This window comes from Channa argus, chromosome 6 (genome assembly GCF_033026475.1).
Source record: "Channa argus isolate prfri chromosome 6, Channa argus male v1.0, whole genome shotgun sequence".
Lineage (NCBI taxonomy): Eukaryota > Metazoa > Chordata > Actinopteri > Anabantiformes > Channidae > Channa > Channa argus.
The window spans coordinates 6,860,631-6,880,574 of record NC_090202.1 but is presented as its reverse complement, the minus strand read 5'-3'; the positions used below and the strand labels follow the sequence as shown (position 1 = coordinate 6,880,574).

The 19,944-nt window shown below is 39.8% G+C and overlaps 1 protein-coding gene across 5 annotated transcripts in view; it reads left to right on the top strand.

Moving 5' to 3' along the window:
- Positions 1 to 19,944, top strand: part of igsf9ba (immunoglobulin superfamily, member 9Ba) — a 63,132-nt gene that overhangs the window by 32,356 nt on the left and 10,832 nt on the right. For 4 of the 5 annotated variants that reach the window (XR_010914682.1, XM_067507915.1, XM_067507912.1 and 1 more), the window contains 13 exons: positions 5,539 to 5,680; positions 8,901 to 9,046; positions 10,804 to 10,946; positions 12,172 to 12,312; positions 12,398 to 12,517; positions 12,651 to 12,801; positions 14,590 to 14,713; positions 15,419 to 15,594; positions 16,953 to 17,179; positions 17,458 to 17,542; positions 17,653 to 17,814; positions 18,500 to 18,545; positions 19,438 to 19,524. Coding sequence is in view for 4 of the 5 variants with exons in the window: in XM_067507915.1 (XP_067364016.1) it covers positions 5,539 to 5,680; positions 8,901 to 9,046; positions 10,804 to 10,946; positions 12,172 to 12,312; positions 12,398 to 12,517; positions 12,651 to 12,801; positions 14,590 to 14,713; positions 15,419 to 15,594; positions 16,953 to 17,179; positions 17,458 to 17,542; positions 17,653 to 17,814; positions 18,500 to 18,545; positions 19,438 to 19,524 (1,750 nt within the window). In the remaining variant the exon portion in view is untranslated. The remainder of the gene's footprint in view (positions 1 to 5,538; positions 5,681 to 8,900; positions 9,047 to 10,803; positions 10,947 to 12,171; positions 12,313 to 12,397; positions 12,518 to 12,650; positions 12,802 to 14,589; positions 14,714 to 15,418; positions 15,595 to 16,952; positions 17,180 to 17,457; positions 17,543 to 17,652; positions 17,815 to 18,499; positions 18,546 to 19,437; positions 19,525 to 19,944) is intronic. The other variant, XM_067507913.1, reaches the window with a different exon arrangement.

Here is a 19,944-nt window from a genome sequence, read left to right as displayed (position 1 = left end):
GGTAACAAATACAAGCACACACACACACACACACATATCACTGTAACCCAGTAAGGCGTTACCAGTGGTGTACTGTATGTGATGTAACTGCATTAACGCTGCAGAGCTCCACACATACCACTACACACTGCAGCAGTGGTGCAGCAGCATTACAGACCACATCACAACATAGTGCTGCATCTAAAACTACTACCAGGTTTAAGTAATTAGACAACGTGCAGTGGAATAAGGTATTTAAACCACCACATACTGTGTCACATTGTCTTAAAACTCAAAACTATCACACGCTTTCTGGGTGTGTGGTACCAATGTCGGCAATCACTTTGGATAACTGCAAAACGGTGAGATGGAAATCTTGATGGTACTACAGTATTAGCATTACTCTGAGGAAGAAAAGTGATTTTCACATTAAAATCCAAATAGTATCCAAGAAAGAATAAATGATATTTAAGGATTTACCATTTTCCTTTGTCTGTATTATTTTTAGAAGAACTTTATTCAGGGATTAAAGTTATGCTATTTCAATATTAGAAGAGACCACAAACCAGGGAACAAGTTCTCCAAAGAACTTGTTTGCCCCTACTTCCTCTGTTATAAGAGCAGCCCCTACTTTTGGAGGCGATCATCCGTTGAAATGTAACATGTAACATTGTAACATGTATGTGCAATATGTTCTATGTGCTCAGTGACAACAAAGGTTGCTGTTCTGCTGAAATTGTGCACTGTCGGTAGAAAATGTCGCTGACTATAGTAGTTGGTTTAACCCAATTTTTCACTTTAAACACTCAAAAATGCAGGATCGAAGCTGTACAAGCCCAGCATTATTTGGCAAAAGAGATCAGGGTTAGGTAGAGGCACTAAATAAAGATGTCTGGGGATGTCTTGATTGCATTAACAGCAGTAGCAGTAATTTCACAGTGGACTCAAACTCTAGACTTGTGTGAGAAAGTCCTTTCTGAGAAAGGACGGATTGGGAACCATCCCACCACCCCAACCTCCTCCTGACAAACCTCAAAACAATACCGTTCAGATTTACTAGTTTGCTACTGCTTTTAGATGTTGTAAAATGTTAATACATATCCCACCGTCCTTTTTGGCTGCTGGTACAAATTACCAGTATAGATGTATCTTATATGAAGACAGTCTTGACCCATGATTTTATGAGAATAAAGTATCACAACATAAAGGTTGCATAGCAAACTAAATGAGGATTATTTTTATTAGACTGGGTAGATTGCATTACATTCCACGTGTATGATTGTCAAAATATACTGTGCAGCTACGCAGCTAAGTATTTAAAGACTTTCATAAAAAGGTTAGTGTCGGTTAAAATGTTATTTTAAAAATATCAAATTTTCCTAAAGAATTTCCACTGTACTTTTGAAAATATTGTTTTGTCCCACCATGCCCCTAAAACTACAGTAATATCGGACATCTTTGGTAAGCAGTCTGTCACAACTTCCCGGAGGCCACAATTATACATCATCACATATTATGCATTCATTTTGCAAGGTGCTGTCATTTTGAAGTGTTTGCCTAAAGTGATTGACATTTATGTGACATGTGGATGGGACGAGCTGAGGACTGAACCTTCATGATTAATGGCTGATCTGCTCAGACAGTATGTGTCAGAGGTGTTAAATTAACACTATGGTCATGTTTGTCCACCCCCTATAAATCAAAGAGACACTTTATTCTGCAGTACAACCATTGCTCATCATTCATCAATTTTGGAGATAGTCGTGAAAAATTTATTAACAATGTTTGCAATTTCCTGGTTTTTCTGCATAAATTGGTCGGGAAATGTGATCTGATCTTCAATAAAGTCACAGATATCAACAAACGCAATATTTCTATCTCCTGAGGTCATTCCACAGCATCTCTGTTGGGTCTGGACTCTGACTGGGCCACTTCAAAAAGTGGATTTTGTCATGTTGTCTTCGAGGCCATTCTGTAGTGGATTCACTTCAGTCTTTAGTGTCGCTGCGTGTCCTTCTCAAACCATTCTACCTGTGTTTAATCTTTTCACAAGACATTTTCTCAGTAGCATCCTAGAGTGTCAAGGTGGACCATAGCAAATTTCAGCTATGCTGCAATATATTTTTTTGAAGAGAAATGTTCTTCTATGCTACAATGCCTGTTCAATATTTTCCATATGGTGGACTCATGAACAGAGATGTTAACAAATTCCAGTGAATCCTTTAAGTCTTGAGCTGGTACTCAATGGCCCTTTTTTTAACTCACTTAATTCTCCTACCATACCTTCATTCTCACACGCCCTTATCAATGGCTTTCAGCTTGGCCCTTCGGGAGTCGCCACAGTTTTTACGCCGGACGCCCTTCCTGCCGCAACCCTCCCGTTTTATCCAGGCTTGGGACTGGCACAAGGTGGCCCAAGCCTTTTAAAAAGACCTAAAAAAATCATTGTCAAAAACTAACTGTGTAGCGCAAAAAAAAAAAAAAGACTTTTTGATTGTATTTTGCTATGTTGGAACATGTTTCTGTTTTTTTGTCCATCACATTACTTTGTCTACAGCATAGTAGTTGAATCTCAGCTGCTGCAGTAAATCCTGTTAAACTCTGTCAGATCAATGTCAAAATAGTATTGTTATTGAACATTTTACACCACTCACTGAACAAAAACATTGTCGAATTTTACCTCATCAAACCTGTGTTTGTATCTTGCGTGACTTGTAATAAGAGAACCACAAAAAAAAAAAAAAAACACTTCTCAGTGTTCAGTTTAGTTACATTTTGGCATCAAAAGTGTGGAAGATATGATTAGGATTCAGAGTCGGAGCAATAGCAAGCAGAAATCCTAAGAGGTGTTATTTCATTTGGGTGATCTGTTTTTAATTGAATGTGAGTCACCCCCCACAGCAGCGTCAGTAGTCCCACCTGATGTATAACGCTCCGCAAGCTGAGACAGAAATAACCCAGAGACTTGTATCTGGGCCCACTCATAAAAGACAGCTTACCTTTCATGGCTTCTGCTGTTTTATTGGGAGTTAAGAGCAAACCCACTGTGGAGTACCTCAGGGGATAAACAGGTTACAATGTGAAGCATGCATACGCTTCGACACCAACTACTATTAAGGTTAAAATAGCTGCCTGCTCATTGTATTTTGCACCAGACTGTGGGGATATATGGTAAATAATAAATAGTGTGTGTGCTTTCTCAGTCTGAAAGGAAAAAAAAGTTTACATTCCAAAAGTAAAGTAGTGAAGATCTGCATATTGTGTGTAGTATTATGTAATTTGAGTTTACTTTTTATCTCTTCATTGGTCTTTTCCACATTTGAACAATGGTATATTGTTAAAGTTGTCAAAAACTTTGAGGTTTTAAATGTATGTAGTTTAAAGTCAGCTTGACAAATCCTGTGTTTTACTCACTTAAAAGGTCATATTCATTTGTGTCACGTGTTTTACTTACAAGGCTGTTCAGAGAGCTTCACTTAAGACATTCCAGGCATTTAGATGATGACATGATATTAAATAAACAATATATATAGAGATGTCCCATTTGTTTTTGTGGCCCCAATCCTGATCCTAATGTCCAATACTTCAACGTCAGTAAAATGTATTTCAAATATATATCTTTATTTTTCAAAAGCTCCTTAATCCTCCTTAATACTAGTGAAAACAGGATTCTGTATATGTATATTAGGCTATACACTGTATAAGGGGCCAACTACAGACTCTCGCCCTCTATGCCAGTGGTTCTCGACCCGGCTCTGAATGTTCTCTAATTGAACCTGCACGATCCGTGGGGGATCACCTGTATCAGGTCTGTTTAGTCAGTCAGAAGCTGGAAGATGCCTATTCACTTTGTCTTCACCCTCTCCACCCTCATTGGAGATTCTGATTGACTGAACACAAATTAAATATTTAAGATAATAAACATAATAAAATTATGACTACGACCTCCAGTCATTGCATCAAAATATAGTTATTTCTAAGTTTCATATAATGATACAGATACATATTTAATGTATATAAATATATGTATTAGCTCAGATTCAACCCCAGTGTTGGGATCTTGGATGAGATTTTGATTAGAGCCAAAAACAAAGATTTAGGAAACCAAAAACACTGAAAATACAGAACTCACAACTCAACACCTGAGCCTACTTAAACATCAACAATTACTACTACTGACTATTTAAGTCGGTCAGGTCACGTTTTCATGAGTGAAAAACCTTCAACAACCTTGTTAGAATTTCTAACCTTATTTGAAACTTTCCGAAATAATATGACTTATCTAAGTCAAGGCACACGTCTGAGGGACTTCACTTACGTAATGTGCATCAGTAACACGTTATTATAAAAAGACTAATCAGGCTCTACCACTTAGCCCTAACCCCTCCCTTTTGCACATTTACATGTGGTGGTAGTGGTGCCATGATTGACCACAACAGCGAGGGGTAGAGCAAAATGGTGGGGTTACATAGCCTTTCGAACTAAGGCACACTCAAAACCGAAGCCTATGAATCAGTATAAAAATTATCTCTTATCAACTGACTCATAAAAAAGATGTTGACTACTTGATGATCTTTGTTTGAAGCTGGAGAACCGATGATAATAAATAGCTGTAGAGTGTAAGCACATTTTCTTAACCACAGTGTCTTAACTCAGAATCACTTTCTGAAATGTCAAAAACATTTCTGATTTTCACACTTTGCAGCTGAATTCCACACTGTAGAGTCCAGCTATAAAGAAGAGCAGCACAATGTGAACAGCAGATTGAGTCAAAACAAAGTTCAGTAAAGAACTTTGCTTCATTTTAGCCAATACTGATCCTTATCTCAGCTTGGGACCTCTCTAATATAAAAGTTAGAAAAAGACACATTTAAGATATTTTAAAGAGTAAAATAAAATAAAAGATGAAAATAGAGATCTTGAGAAAGATAGTACCCTGCAGTTATAGTCATGTGTCATATGTAATTAACGTTACGACCTTTATTTACCAGGGAACACTGCAAAAACAGTCTTAAAAAATTCTAAAAGTCAAATTTAAAAAAAAAAGCAAATGCATCATGAATATATTTCTATCCCTCTGGACCGAAGTGAACTGAATATTTCACTCATAGAAAGCCATAATAAGAAAATCAATTTGCCAATAAATATAAAATATACATGTCTTTTTGTTGTTTTGTATGACTAATATGTTTTTCCCTTCTGTATTGATTAATGTTCTCTGAACTTTGACGGCTTGGGCGTTTTAAGCAAATGGACATATTAGTGTTGTCATTCAAAACAATTTAATGGAGCCTTATTTGGCTTTTCTAAAAACTTTGTAGACATTTAATATAGTTTTTATAACCTGCTATAAATGTAGATGTAAGTGGATTTTTATAAAACAGTGTTTTACTACTATATCTTTATTACTTAAGTCTTTATTGTATAATCACGGTATAATTACTACACAGGTAAATAAAGAAATGCTAGATAGTTTTTCACTGGATGGGGACATGAAAAGCGTTAAAAGAGTGGACTGTGCTGTACGACAAACTAAAACACTTGCTTTGTTTCTTTTAGGGCCTCCATACATTGTGTCACCACCAGAAAATGTCACTGTAAACATATCCCAGAATGCACTCTTCACCTGCCAAGCAGAGGCGTATCCTGGCAACCTGACCTACACCTGGTTCTGGGAAGAGGACAACGTCTACTTCAAGAAGTAAAGTTATGATCAAGTTCACTTCTGTACTGTAGGAGGAGTTACCCCTCAGTTGCAGGGAATCATCTTAGTTAAGCACTTTGGTGAGGTTGAGACTTAAGGGCCCCTTGCTTAGAGGCTCAGTCATTGAAATCACCACTAGGCAGGCTGCATAAGGCTTTTATCCAGGGGCTTTGTGATGCCCGTGACATTGTGTGTCTCTGAGCCCTTTGCTGTGCTTTATTTTGAGTGACTGTCAGAGGGTATTTGGTTTAAGTGAGGCTATATGTGTGTGTGTGTGTGTGTGTGTGAGTGTGTGTACACCAGTGCCCTGTCCTGCTGCTGCCCTAGAGCCAGCAAGAGTGGGCCTAGCGGGGGTCTGTCTGGAGCGTGCCAGCCAAGTTAGTGCACTCTGATGACAGTATCACATGACTCAGGCCTTGTGTCATCATATGCCTCTCGTGCAGTGATGATCTGAGGCTTGGCCGAGACTTCAGCGGGCTCCCTAGAGCCGGTCTTTAGAGTCTGAGAGGGTTTTTACAGCGAACAAGTGACAGACAGAAGAAGTGGGAAGGAAGAACAAGTGAATGGGGTTTTGACTGGCAGTGAAAACAAGTGCCTGAAGGAGTTTCACAGAGGAGGTGCTCTGATGTGTCCAGCCTCATATATATATATATATAAATACACACACACACACACACACACACACCACACACACACTTTTTGGCAAACGTTAATTATCGTTAGATTTTCACTGTGATATGTTTGGAGGAGATTAATCAATAAAGTTATAAGAAGATATTGTCACCATAATTAATAATCCTTTTACGTAGTTCTATTTATATAGAGGTCTGTGTAACTTGAGGAAACAACTCATAATCATCACATACATCTGAGAGGCTAAGAAAAGTTTCCTTTACAGTAGTGGTTGTATATTACACTGTGGTGACCAAAAGTAGCCGGTGGCAAAACACAATGTCAGTAACGCATGACCTTGTTGTCACAATTTTGCTCCCGCTACAACCTAAATCTACAAACCCATCCATCATCATAATGGATTTAGAATAAATTAACATGCCACTTGTGTCATTTTGGAATATACATAAAGGTAAAAAAAAAAAAAAAAACCCACACACGCGGACCAAAATGATGGAGGGGAATAATAAAAAAACAAACATTTGTGTGACTCTGGCAAATAAATAAAATGCGCAGATCTACATTTTTAAAACTTCAGAGAAGCCCAGATGGACGCTGTGAGCTGTGAATGTGCCTCAACTCTTATTCACTTTTTTCTGTTTACATCTCAGAACTGTAAATATCCAGGCATTCATCTGAAATGTCTTAAAGCGATATTGTGCAGTCTGACACAGATTGAGACCGAGAATTGATTAGACCTGTCTAACACACTGTGGGATGGAGTGTTTTCAGAGGTTAAAGGTTTCTGGGCTTAAGAAAAAGGGAACTTACTGCTTCTTATCATGAAGTAGATGCTCAAAATAAACATGACCCCTTAGAGACAGGGATTTACAGCTTCAACAAATACTGATGCATTTGTACTTAATCAGTACAGTAATGACATATGAATAATCAAATAATCTATAACATACCGTGTAAAACTTATAATAGTAAGACATAGCTTTTTTTTTATCATACAATTCATATTTAATGTTTTCCTGCTTCATCTTCAATACAGAACCCGTTCTCCACAGTGCACAGCTTTTGGCAGGTTGTTTGCTCCAACCTTCCTAGAGAACTTTCCAAAGTTCTTGCCATGTTGAGCGTAGGGCTCTGTGGGGGATCCACCATCTGTCAGAGCACTTTTGGTTCATCTTGTCTCTGAAGACAGTTCTTTATGTTTGAGGTTGTCTATAATTCATATGTCTATAATTCATATGCATAGATTTTAATGATAATATATCATTATATATATCATATATATAATATATATATGTGCAGTATTCTATGTATTATGGGCTACATGCCTACAATTGGGCAGCGCGGTGGTAGAGTGGTTAGCGCTGCAGTGCTGCACGTTCACTCCCTGGCTGGCGGCGTTTCTGTGAGGATTTTGCATGTTCTCCTCTGGGTTCTCCGGTTTCTACCCGCACTCCAAAGTAAAGCATATGCGGTTAATTGGTGAATCTAAAATTGAGGATGTGAGTGCAGGTGGTTGTCCGTCTCTGCATGTATCTCTGTGGCCCTTGGATAGACTGGCGACCTGTCCAGGGTGTACCCTGCCTCTCGCCAGATGAGAGCTGGGATAGGCTGCAGCCCCCCCCCCCGTCCCAAATAGGATAAGCGGTGGCTAATAATGGATAAATGCCTACAATTTAGGATCAATTGTTGAAAATGTTAATTTTTCCCATATAAACAAAACGTACAGCCTTCTCAACATAAACCAATACACATGACCTACTAAGCAAATCTTTGAAAAATATGTATACATATATTATAGATCATAAAGTTAAAAAGGAGTTTTCACCCTAGAGTCAATAGTCATTTTGTAGCCTGACTTTATTAATCCTCATCGTTATTATTAATTATCATTATATAATTAACCAATACTCCGAAGATTAGTAATAAACTATTAATGAGAACAACTTTAGGGTTTGCATGTTGTAAAAACTGTGTATTTGGCAACGCTTCAGTTAGAAATTTTGATGTAACATTAATTAACATTTAATGGATTAATAGACTTAATAATTACCGGGTTTGATCCTTTTTTCAGAGTTTAATTAGGCAAAGAGTTTTTTCACAACCTGCCAACCCAAATCTTTTCCTGATGGATCTATAACTGAATTGTAAACCATTACTGATACATGTAAATCCATTGATTATTAATAAACAAAATCAGCTTTTTAAAAAGGTATAGTATTTTATTACGCAATTTGTTGAGTTTGAGCTTCAGTTTGGTTGCATGAAAAACTGTTATGGTTGCACCATTCCCAAAAGATAATAGTATAGTGAATATGTGCTCCATCATTGCTGGGTTCAATTTAAAATGGTGTCAGGAGGAAACATGAAGGTTGTGCTATTTGGTGAATATTAGCAGATTTGTCTGAATCTGTTGCCCTGTTCTCTGTGTTCCTCTGATCTCCCTTTCAGTTGTGCCTGCTTTTTGACTCTCTGCTGCTCTCTTATGGCACCTTGATGTAATTTAGCACAGTAAATAAATAAAAAATAGATGGGTGCCCTGTCCACAGCAACTCAGTTTGACTCAACACTTGTGGTCCTCTTGCAGTGATCTGAAGCTCCGAGTGCGCATCCTCATCGACGGCACCCTTATCATCTTCCGGGTCAAGCCAGAGGATGCTGGGAAATACACCTGCAGTCCGAGCAACAGCCTCGGCATCTCGCCCTCAGCATCAGCCTACCTGACTGTTCAGTGTGAGTGTTACCATGGCAACAAAGTGGCAGGGGAGGGGCGGGAGCGGGCCGTGTGAGGAGAAGGGAGCAGCAGCAGCAGTATGGAGGCTGCTCGTGTCAGAGGATGCTGTATCATTTGGCAACACCGCTCTGCCACAGTAACTCCAAGTAACCTTTTGTGTTTCAAGGTCACATGTTACAGACAGGGGAGGAGAGATTACGCAACACCATTTAAACCCACCCCCCTTTGACCATTTTTATGCACTCAAAGGATTATAATGATCAAATTATCATCCATTCCAACTCCAGCCTCATTCCTGTGCACAAATACGGAGACCGGCTCCTCCTCAGCCTCCATATTTACTTGTCTTTTTGAAACTGGCCCTACGAATTGAAACGGTGACCTTCCTCTGCATCGGCCGAGACTGATGAGAGAGAAACACCACTCCTGGCCATGTGACGTTTTTCTCGTCAGCCCTTTGCATGTTGAGCTAATTTACTTCCAAGTTGCTGCTGGTCATTGATTATTGTGCTACTCGGTAAGAGCGAGAGAGCTGGGGGATTCACAGCACTGCGGGCAGTCATTTCATCACAAGTACACCGAACCATAATAAATCCAGTGTCTCGGATGCATTGTACAATACAAAGCACTCTGGGCCTTTATTTATCAAGCATCTCCAAATAGGTGAAGCTAACTTAGAACTAAATACACTTTTAGAGTAGGTACTTCATTTATTAAGCATCTTACACTTACTTTTAGAAGAGAATGGCACTATTGTGTAATACCTCGTGTGTGTCTTTTTTTTCATATCAGGGATTTCCAGACAAGCTGTATTGACACTTAATGGATTATCTCTTTAATATAAAGCAAATAAAATTGAACTCAAATGAAAGAAACAGCAGGTGGTTGAGAAAAAAAAAAAGAAGTAAAAAAAAAAAAAGTGCTCAGACCTATCTGTGGCTACACAGTAAAATGTGTTGTACTTTGTGTTTTGACGGCTTGTTAATAATGGCTAATAATTATTCTTCCCATGCTGGCCCCGGTAGTTTGTTATGTATACACAGATAATAAATAATACAGCAAAACCTGGTAATTATAGCAAAGTTATAATTGGTGGCTGTGCATTAATAAAGACTTATGCATCATATCTGCTTACAACCTTTTATTAATTAATTTTTTGCCCGTTGTACTTTCAAGCTCCACAATTTAAGATTAAGCACTAGCATAAAGCTAGAAATCCACTCTGCTTCTCCCAGCTCCTCCTCCCTGCTCCTCTACGCTCTTCTACCATCTGCTATGCTCTGCACATGCTCTTTAGTTATTAGCTCTTTAGGCACTAATAAGGTACTAATCAAGCAGAAATTCAGACTATATCCTCTGCATCATGAAGATCATGACATGCAAAAAAGTGACATCACATGTCCTCTTTGTGTCCTGAACAAAGTCAGGTCTGTGCCAGTTATTTAGGTACGTGTAATAAGCTTATTGTCATCAAGCATGTTAAAGCATCTGTCCTCCTCACAAATATAATGCTGCCTGAACACATCTCCTTACAGGTTACGACTATGGTTCTCTCCTTAGCACTGAAGTGATTTTCTTAGTTGAGAAAGTTAAATCGCTGACTTCTGGTCAGTCAGTAAGAATTAAAAGTTTTCTCCTCTGACACTATGGTCCTGATCTAGTAATACACGTTATTTTCTCCCATAAAATTTGGCAAACCAGACATTATAGATTTGTGTACCATCTTCCCTAACAACCATCTTTCATTTTTGTCTAGACCCAGCTCGAGTGATCAATATGCCGCCAGTCATCTACGTCCCACGTAAACTGCCAGGCATCATCCGCTGCCCGGTGGACGCCAACCCACCTGTGACATCAGTGAAGTGGGAAAAAGATGGTTATCCTCTCCGAGTGGAGAAGGTCAGTCTGTTCAGGGCTTTTTGTAGCCCCTTGATAAGTCACCTCTCTGGGACACATTGTCCACTGATAGATTATCGTGACCCAGCATGGAAATGGTTATTATCTTTTATTTATCTGGTCTGCATGTATCAATGGAAACTCATTAGCTCCACATGCTTATACTTTGACATACATCTCAGAACACAAGGTTAATCTTGTTTTTCTTTTGGTTTGTGCTCCAGACACAAACAGAAATAAAACTATGCAAAAATGTAAAAGTGCAAAGTCTCAACTTTAATTTGATTTCATTCCATCCCTATAGAAAGAACTATGTAGGACATGTAGCCCTGTTAACACACAGTCTACACAATTCAGACATGTATCCATCCATTACCTTTATTGACTTATTCTGTCCTATTCCAGCTGTCATTGGGCAGGAGGCAGGGTCCACCTTAAACAGGTCGGGCCAACTTAAAGACATACATTGACAGACAACCATAGCAGAATCACAGCTGTCCAAAAAACATTTACAGTAGGAGCCCCGGTCAGGCTACTGTTGAACCCTATACAAAATACGATAAAACAGCTACATCACATTCAGAGTTCTTTCTATATACACAAACTCACATTAAAGATGATATCAGTACTTTTATGGATTATTATTTCATGTCAAAATCAAAGCAACCTTGTGGTTTTAATGTTGTGGCTGATCAGTATATACATGTTGCTTGGCAGGAGAGAGTTTAGGTTTTCAAAATTCTTAATCAACAAAGCAATTCATTTCTGTTAAATTAATAGTTCTAATTTTTAGTCTTTGTGATTGCTTTGTTTTTACCTCCTGTTTCATGCCAGTTAAATTGCCCCTTTGTTATATAAAGATTTTGATCAGTTGTCCAGCATCCTTCGTCTACAGCAAATACCTCAGCCACAATGTTTCTGTAGCATTCTTTAGTCTTTGTTAAGCAGAATCCTTTCTAAGCTTTGCTAAGGTGTCCCACAGTTGTCTCTCCGCTCAGTTTTTCCTCTGTTTATCTACTGTTAATGAGGTCTCCCATTATTTGACACTGCTTGCTGACGGCAGGCAGGCACTGTTTAAAAATGATCTTCTCAATATTCGGATTTAAATTAAGTTTTGGGGGTCTTTGTTTTTTTTGTGCAGTTCAAAAACATTTAGATGTGGATCTTCAGATTTCAGAAGAAAGAAAGCCCTGAAATCAAGAGTTTTAGATGTGCCCTTGTCTTGCAGTACCCTGGTTGGAGCCTGATGCCAGATGGAAGTATCCGGGTGGCGGAGGCCACAGAAGACTCCCTGGGCACCTACACCTGTGTGCCTTACAACGCCCTGGGTACCATGGGCATGTCCCCCCCTGCCACTTTGGTGTTAAAGGTACATTGCTACTCCGTTCTGTTTCTGAGCGTCTGAATGCTTTATCAGAAATCTGCATGATGTGCGTTTGTGTGTATTTACCAAGGATCCCCCTTACTTTAATGTGAGGCCTGGGGGGGAGTACCGTCAGGAGGCTGGAAGAGAGTTAGTAATCCCCTGTGCTGCTTCTGGAGACCCTGATATACCAACCATCACCTGGAGAAAGGTGCAGTAGACCCACACAATGTGGTGAAAGCCCATCATGTTGTGTGTTTTTTGATTTTCCCTGTTGTGTACTGAAATGTAAGTTTGCCCAGCATTACTTAACCATGTTGCTGTAAATTTCATGTCCATTGAAGGTGGGGAAGCCAAGCAGGAGTAAGCACAACATCCTACCCAGTGGCAGCTTACAGTTTGTGTCTCTCAGCAAGGAGGACCATGGAGAATGGGAGTGTGTAGCCACCAATGTGGTCACAAGCATCACTGCCAGCACGCGTATCCTAGTCATCGGTACAAACCACCTGCACAGTGCTCTCAGCTTCCTCAACCATTAACCTTTCATTGTTATTTTGAGTTCATCCCACTTTGCTGTGTCTTGTGAATGATTTGCATGAAAGAGAAAATGTGACCCTCAGTGCTCAAACTCTGTGCTCTTACCCAATTTCCCTCTAAAAGTTCACTCGATCTTATCCATAATAGCTTCATACAGATAATTTAAAGCTTGAATCTGTAACCGCAGTGTGGTATCCACCCGGCTGCTTGAGCCCTTGTGAGTCATTTTAACCCTTTAAACACAGTTATAGAAGGTGTTAGGACAGTGTCGTTGTTTGTGGACCTCAGTTTTATTGTCTTAGTCATTTAAACGTGTCGTGTATAAATGTTGTATTACAACAAGGCCTCAAGCTGAACGTTGTAGAAAGTCTCCATTAACAGCAGTAATTCAAATTGTAGGGTTCCGATTTTAATAACTAATCATGGTGGCCACAAGTACCCCTTATTCAATTTGAGATTGTACCACTGATTATGCCCTTTGCTTGCTTAAGTTGCAACTATGACATAACAGCAGCAATGGAAGCCATTTAAGTAGATAAAAGCCTTTCTAAAGTTTAGAAAACAGGTTTGCTAAATTGGAAAATTTCTAGAGTTGAAAAGCCTGTAGTGTTGTTTTGTGGTGAATGGTTTGTGCTGTCAGGCATCATTTATCTTATTCTGCACACATTGTTCTTTACTGTGCCAACATTTAGTCCAGTCCAGACTTTTAGAGGAATACCGCGCTGAAATTCCTTGTTGAACACAAAAACGCTTACGATTTCCATAATGTTTGCAAAGTCCATTGCATGTCCATTGCAGTTTGCTTTTGTTTGACTGCCGATATGCAGACAGGTTTCATGGACTGCGAAGTGAACGGTGGCCGTTTTTGTCATATGGCCGCAACCACTGGGCGCACCACCAAAAAGCATTCTATTACAACAGCTGCATCTTATTGAAATACTTAAATACATGTGCTTCTTTAGATAAGAGTTAAATAAGGAAATTGATGCCAGTCTGATGTCCGTATACTAAATTAGAAGTTTAAAAGCTCAAAATCTCACTTATTAATGTGGTGTATATAAATGTATAGAAATGTAACTTGTCTGCTCAAAACTTTACAAAGGCGTTGCTAGCTGTCTTTACTGTAGCTGCGTATTCATAGAGGTTACATACAGCCTGTTTTCCAGTGTGTTGGTCTGTAAAATATGAGCAAGTCAGTTAATCTGCCCCATTAGCCCATTGCCCCAGTGCCTATGGAGCCATTATGGTGTCACACAGCTGGCAGCGTTCGTCCTTCCACTGTGAGACCAGCCCTCAGCTGACAGGTGTCACAGAGCACCGCAGACAGCTGTGCTCCTCAGACCGTGCTCAGGTCTCACTTTTATCCCGAGGAGAAGTAACTGGCTTCGAGCCACACTGCACAGCTGTTAGGTGGGTGGGCTGAGCGGAGCCACAGGCAGCACTGCTGCTCTCGGACTTGACCTTACGCTGGTCACTGCTTCAGCCAGCATCTCATTACCCACCCAGAGAACCATGAGGCAGTACTGCATTTTGGTGAATTAAAATTTAAACTTTAACACAAAATACTTAGCATTGTTTGAGTTAAGGTCATTAAAACTACCAGTTATATAAAATATGCATTTTAATAGCACTTTTACAAGTGGTATTAAATGCAAATTGTAAGTAGTACTACATTTAATAAGTAAATTAGTACTAGCATTTCAAACATATTTTCTCTTTTTTTTTCTGTCTCCATGAACCATCCAGGCACCAGCCCACATGCTCCAGGCAATATCCATGTATTGCCCTCAACTACTTCTGCTAATGTGTCCTGGGAACCAGGTTATGATGGCGGCTTTGAACAGACATTCTCTGTGTGGTACGGTCCAGTGTAAGTGCTCTAAATCAGTAGCAGCAGTCTGTTGATCCGGAAACACCAACCGGAGGTTATCGGCCTACTTTTTTTCCCCCCTTTGGATGCACAGGAGTAAATACTGAAATAAAGAAAGCTGCTGTATTACCACATAATTCTTTTGAACTATACAATAAGATTCATAAGTGAGTGATACATTATTTTCCAGATTATCAAGTTCCTTTTGTTCAAGGGAAAATCTAATTTCAAAAACAGTCTAATCTCTTGGTTCAAAATGCTACTTCTTGAAAATAAAGGGACATAATGTCTGCAGGTTATGGAGAGGCCATGCCCCTTTGCTTTTACACTATTATTCATGAAACTATCTCTCAGTCTTCTGGCACTTGTGTGTTAACAATCAACAAACAGTTTGGGTTTTTTTAAATTCATTGGTTTGGAAGGCCCAGGCTAACATGTCCGTTGAATTAGTCATGAAAACAACATGTTCCTTTAGTTTCGACCAATGGAGATTTGTCCCACATGATCATTAGACAATTTTGTACACACATGGACATATTTATTATAGTTGCTGATATTATTTTGTGTAGACCACGTTTAACAGGAAAAAGTCACTAACATGTCATATAGGTATAATGTCAACTTATAACACATTACTCACCTTTTAATCATTCTGCATATAATGCAGTTACAATTTGTTTTTTCCTTTCTCCTTTCTGTTTTTAGGTCAAAGAGAATAGACTTCGGTCCTCATGACTGGCATTCGATGCCAGTTTCTGGTGCTCAGACCTGGTTGGTGGTGCCAGGGCTTGAGCCTGGAGCAGAGTACCAGTTCAGTGTGCTGGCACAAAACAAACTGGGCACAGGCCCATTCAGTGAAGTTGTGACAGTCAACACTGCAGGTGGGTATTGTAATTTGAAGGTTTTCCTATCCAACTTTTCGAACTCTTGACTTCAGAATCAACCTACTGATTATTGTGGGACTGAGAAACCAGTCTTAGAATTATCAATAAAAGCAGTATGTAATTTACCGCCCTCTAGTGATGTTAAAGAACACAAAGGTCTAATTTCCACAACAACATTTTTGCTCTTACTAAAAGCCATTTAAACATGCTGTTAATAAGATTTCACGTGACATATAAGTGTCTGAGATCACACAAAAAAAGGTAAATGCCAGAGAACAAATGAGAAATATACGATCTTGAACAAACTGTGCACCTAGCACATGCACATAACATTTCTAGATATGTTGTTTTCTAGGATGTGAAACAGGCATTTGCCAGTGTTTCAATCATCATAGATAAAGTAGATAAAGGTGTAACTAACACACTATCAATGTTGGCATTGCCCATTTAGGCGTGTTAATAAGCCAGCATGTACAATTCCAGAGCTATTATCAGAGTCATTAGTTCCACCTGTTTTTGACAAGTCAACATGTTTGCCATGAGATGTATCGGTGAGTGTTGCAGCTGCTAAGAAATCCATATTTGCTGTCTATTTTTGAAGTACAAAAAAATCTGGTTTACATCCTGGTTTCAATCCGAGTCATGCCTCAAGGGCATGCTGCCAACTCAGCCTTTGCATGCCTGCCACGTGAACCCAAACTGAATTAAAGGTGGAAGGTATTTCAAATCAATGTCTCAGCGAAACGAAAGACAAAGTGGAAGGTGCAAGGCTTGATTTCCCCCCATGCACTGTACCAGTGGAAAGGACAAAGTAGTGACGGGTTTGAAGAAATGCACAAAGGTTTTGTGTGTACAAAACATCAGATTTTAGGGAAAGAAATAGTGAACTCTTGACAGTACAAAGTAATTCACTACCAGTTTAAAATTAAGTTTATTTAGCCAATAAAATAGGTTCATATGCATCTATACTTACACATGTACAATAATAATAATAATTAGGTTTTTTGCCCATAAGGACTTAGGATGATATCATCGAGAGGAGTTCTGGTCAACCAAGGCTACAGCCTCTGTCGTATGGGCGTCCAGATGACATCTGAACTGAAAACTGAAATTAGAAAAAAGAGTTAGCTGAGCTAAAAGCCTGTGCGTACTGAGGTGGTGATCACTTCTTGGGATCAGTATGTTATTGTGAACATTTTAGCAAAATAAATGTGGTTAGCATGGTGAAGCGCAAAGTATCACTGTGCTGCCTCACAGAAGTGCTGTTGTTGCAGCAGACTTCTTGCGTTTTCTCTTTTTTTATGTGTTTTCTCTCCGTTTTCTTTTTTAATGTGTGTGACATTCCTGGTCCGCAGGCTCTCCTCTGGGTACCCCAGAACCACTGGTGCTTCTTACTCCACCACGGTGCCTCACAGCCAATCGCACGCAGCACGGTGTCCTCCTCACGTGGCTTCCTCCAGCCAACCACTCGTCGCCCATTGACCGATACATCATGGAGTTCCGCCTCGGGGAGAGGTGGGAGGTTCTGGATGATCTGATCCCATCGACTGAGACTGAGCTCATAGCCAGAGACCTTGTTCAGGTTAGTTACACACACATTTTGATGTGCAAACATTTTTCCTGACTTCATGCTTTTATTTCTTAGAATGTTAAGTGGCACAGGGGAAATATGTTGGAGCAATAACTGACTAAGAATAAATTAACTGAATCCTTTTTGTTCATGATGTCAAGCATATCTGTAAATAACAGGATTTTTTTTTACCTTTTTGCCTTCGGTGCAGTGGTTGAAAATTGCAGTGTGCTTTTCCTTTATCTAAGAAGCTGTAGACCTCAAACAGAGTGGGTCTGTCTCTTTGACAGGAGTCTTGGTATGAGTTTCGAGTGATGGCTGTCATGGATGATCTGATCAGTGAGAGCAGCAATGTAGTGGGAGTCTCTAGCACAGGTCAGTCTCATTGCCCATTGTGGAAAAAAAAAAAAAAAAAAAAGATTTGTGAGATTTTTCCTGGGTTTGTTTTGCAATCTTTCATTTTGCCCAATCATCTGCCTCGTCAGATCCTTTCCCCCCTGCAGAGTTGCCTGAAGAGGGGCTGGCCAGACCTGTCGTGGCCGGTGTTGTGGCGACTATCTGCTTTCTAGCAGCGGCAGTACTGTTCAGCACTCTAGCAGCTTGCTTTGTCAATAAGCAACACCGTCGTAAACTCAAGCGTAAACCAGGTCAGTCTTTCCTTTCGTCCTCTTTACTTACATGTATTAAATGCTGTATAGTATGGCTCACCATGGATGGATTGCTGAACAGCCAGAAATAGGAACTAGAGCACAAAGAGTCATGGGGGTCTTCTTTGAAGTGACAAAATAATGAGAAACTTACAGAAAATGACCAGAGCGACACAAAAGTCTGAAAAGAGACGACAAAATGAGTAGGAGTAGATACAAAATTAACGCAAAGAAACACACTAGGAGTTCAAAGAAACTACAATTAAATGCAAAGAGAATCAAAGCAGCCGTACTACAGATACATGCAGATTTTCTAAAAAAAGAAACACAGAATCACCATAAACAAATGCAAGCAGCAAGTACGGAGAGACATAAAACAGCCGCCAACAGATTGGAGATTGAGAGAGAGAGATTGGAAATAAATCCATAAAATGACCCCAAAGAGACACAAGACAACTGCAGAGACAAAAAACAACTATAAAGAGCATAACAAGCACATATAGATTGAAAACGACTAAACATGAAGACACAAAGCTACAAACAGCAACGGTTGCGGCAGCCTATGTATTCGGAGGGTCTCTCTGTGCTTGGAGGTCTGCTGTGACATATTCTGTCCATGTGTGTGACTTCTACTTATGGTGTACAACAGGAGAAATGCTAAATTTCCATATTTCTGTCCTCTCAGATCCCCCCTTGTCGGTGACACACTTCAGGAAAAGCATTGAGTCACCGTAAGTAAAGCCAATGCCAGAGCCCCTGCAGTCTGCCAGAGGTGGCTACTACTGTGCATCTACTTTTGCACTGTTTTTTTTTTTTTCCCCAAATTTCGCTTCACGTGCATGCTGTGACAAGGCATATACAATATTTTAACACTAAAATAACATTAGAGCCTACAAAGAACTTCTGAAAGGACACAGTGTTTTTTTGAGTGTTCCGTTTACCAAGCTGCTCACTAATCACAGCATGCATTCTGCTGTATACCGTATTTGCAAAAAGGAAATGATCAGTGTATAAGCACACAAAAGAAGTGACCAGGTGGATAGAACAAAAAAAAAAACCTCGATGGTAAGTTCCGGCGTTTTTAGAAGGTGCGGAAGAACATGTACAGTAGCAACCTCTAGTGGATCATGGGCAAGATTAAGGAGAATTAAAAGTAGTCAAGTCAGCATTTTAGGCACATTACCCAGAGTGCCCAAGCTGCAGAATGTGTATTGATTTTTGATCCATCTGTATTCTTTAACCTCAAACGCTGTCTGCTTTCTGCATGAATGTCAGTGTTAAAAAAAAAAAAAAATGCTGTTTTTTTTTTGTTTAGCTGCACATTTAATGTACAGTGTTAGCTACATGTTTGTTATTGTCTGTATGTCTGTAAAACATGTGTACATGTATGACTCTGCATTTCAGTGTAAACAAAAAAGATCCCTTGTGACAGTTATCTGTGTAAATCCCATACCTGAGTATATTTTCTTTGCCTTGAAACTTTAGGTAAATCAATATCATCAGATCACTTTTGTGTGTATCTCAGAAACGGTCCAGACAGGTCAGGGAGTTTACACTTAGTCCTTCCTGCTAGTGGCATAGTCAAAGATGAACCAGGCCTATGTCGTTTGTTTCCCACCGCAGGCCTCCTCTCACCCCCTTGCCAGGGGTAGAGCCCTGCTGGGACGAGCCTGCCAGGAGCAGTTTCTTACCCCCGCCCGCCAGCCCCCTGTGAGTGCCCACCTGCACCAAAATACAGAGTGTGCTGCACTGCACTGGCTTGGCTGCATGGTTAATGCATTGCATAGAAATGACCCATTGATGATGAGTGGTTGCTGTAGTGAGGCCTACAGTTGGCTTTATTGCATGCACAGACCTCCACGCATCACACAGAGATTTAATTGCATTAGCTCAGCTGCATGTACAGTACAATACTGTGTATATGCACTGTTTACAATGTACATCTACTTGATGCACTCAGTGACCCAGTAGGTGTTGACTATGCTCCTGGTGTGGGCAAATGAGGCCTGGTTAGACGTCATCTGCTTTCTTCACATCACCGTGTGGTGCAGCATTCTGAAATAGGTCTCCAGAAAATGTGGATTCAATAGATCTGTGACTCTATTCTCATTGTCGTTGGTTCTCCTCTCA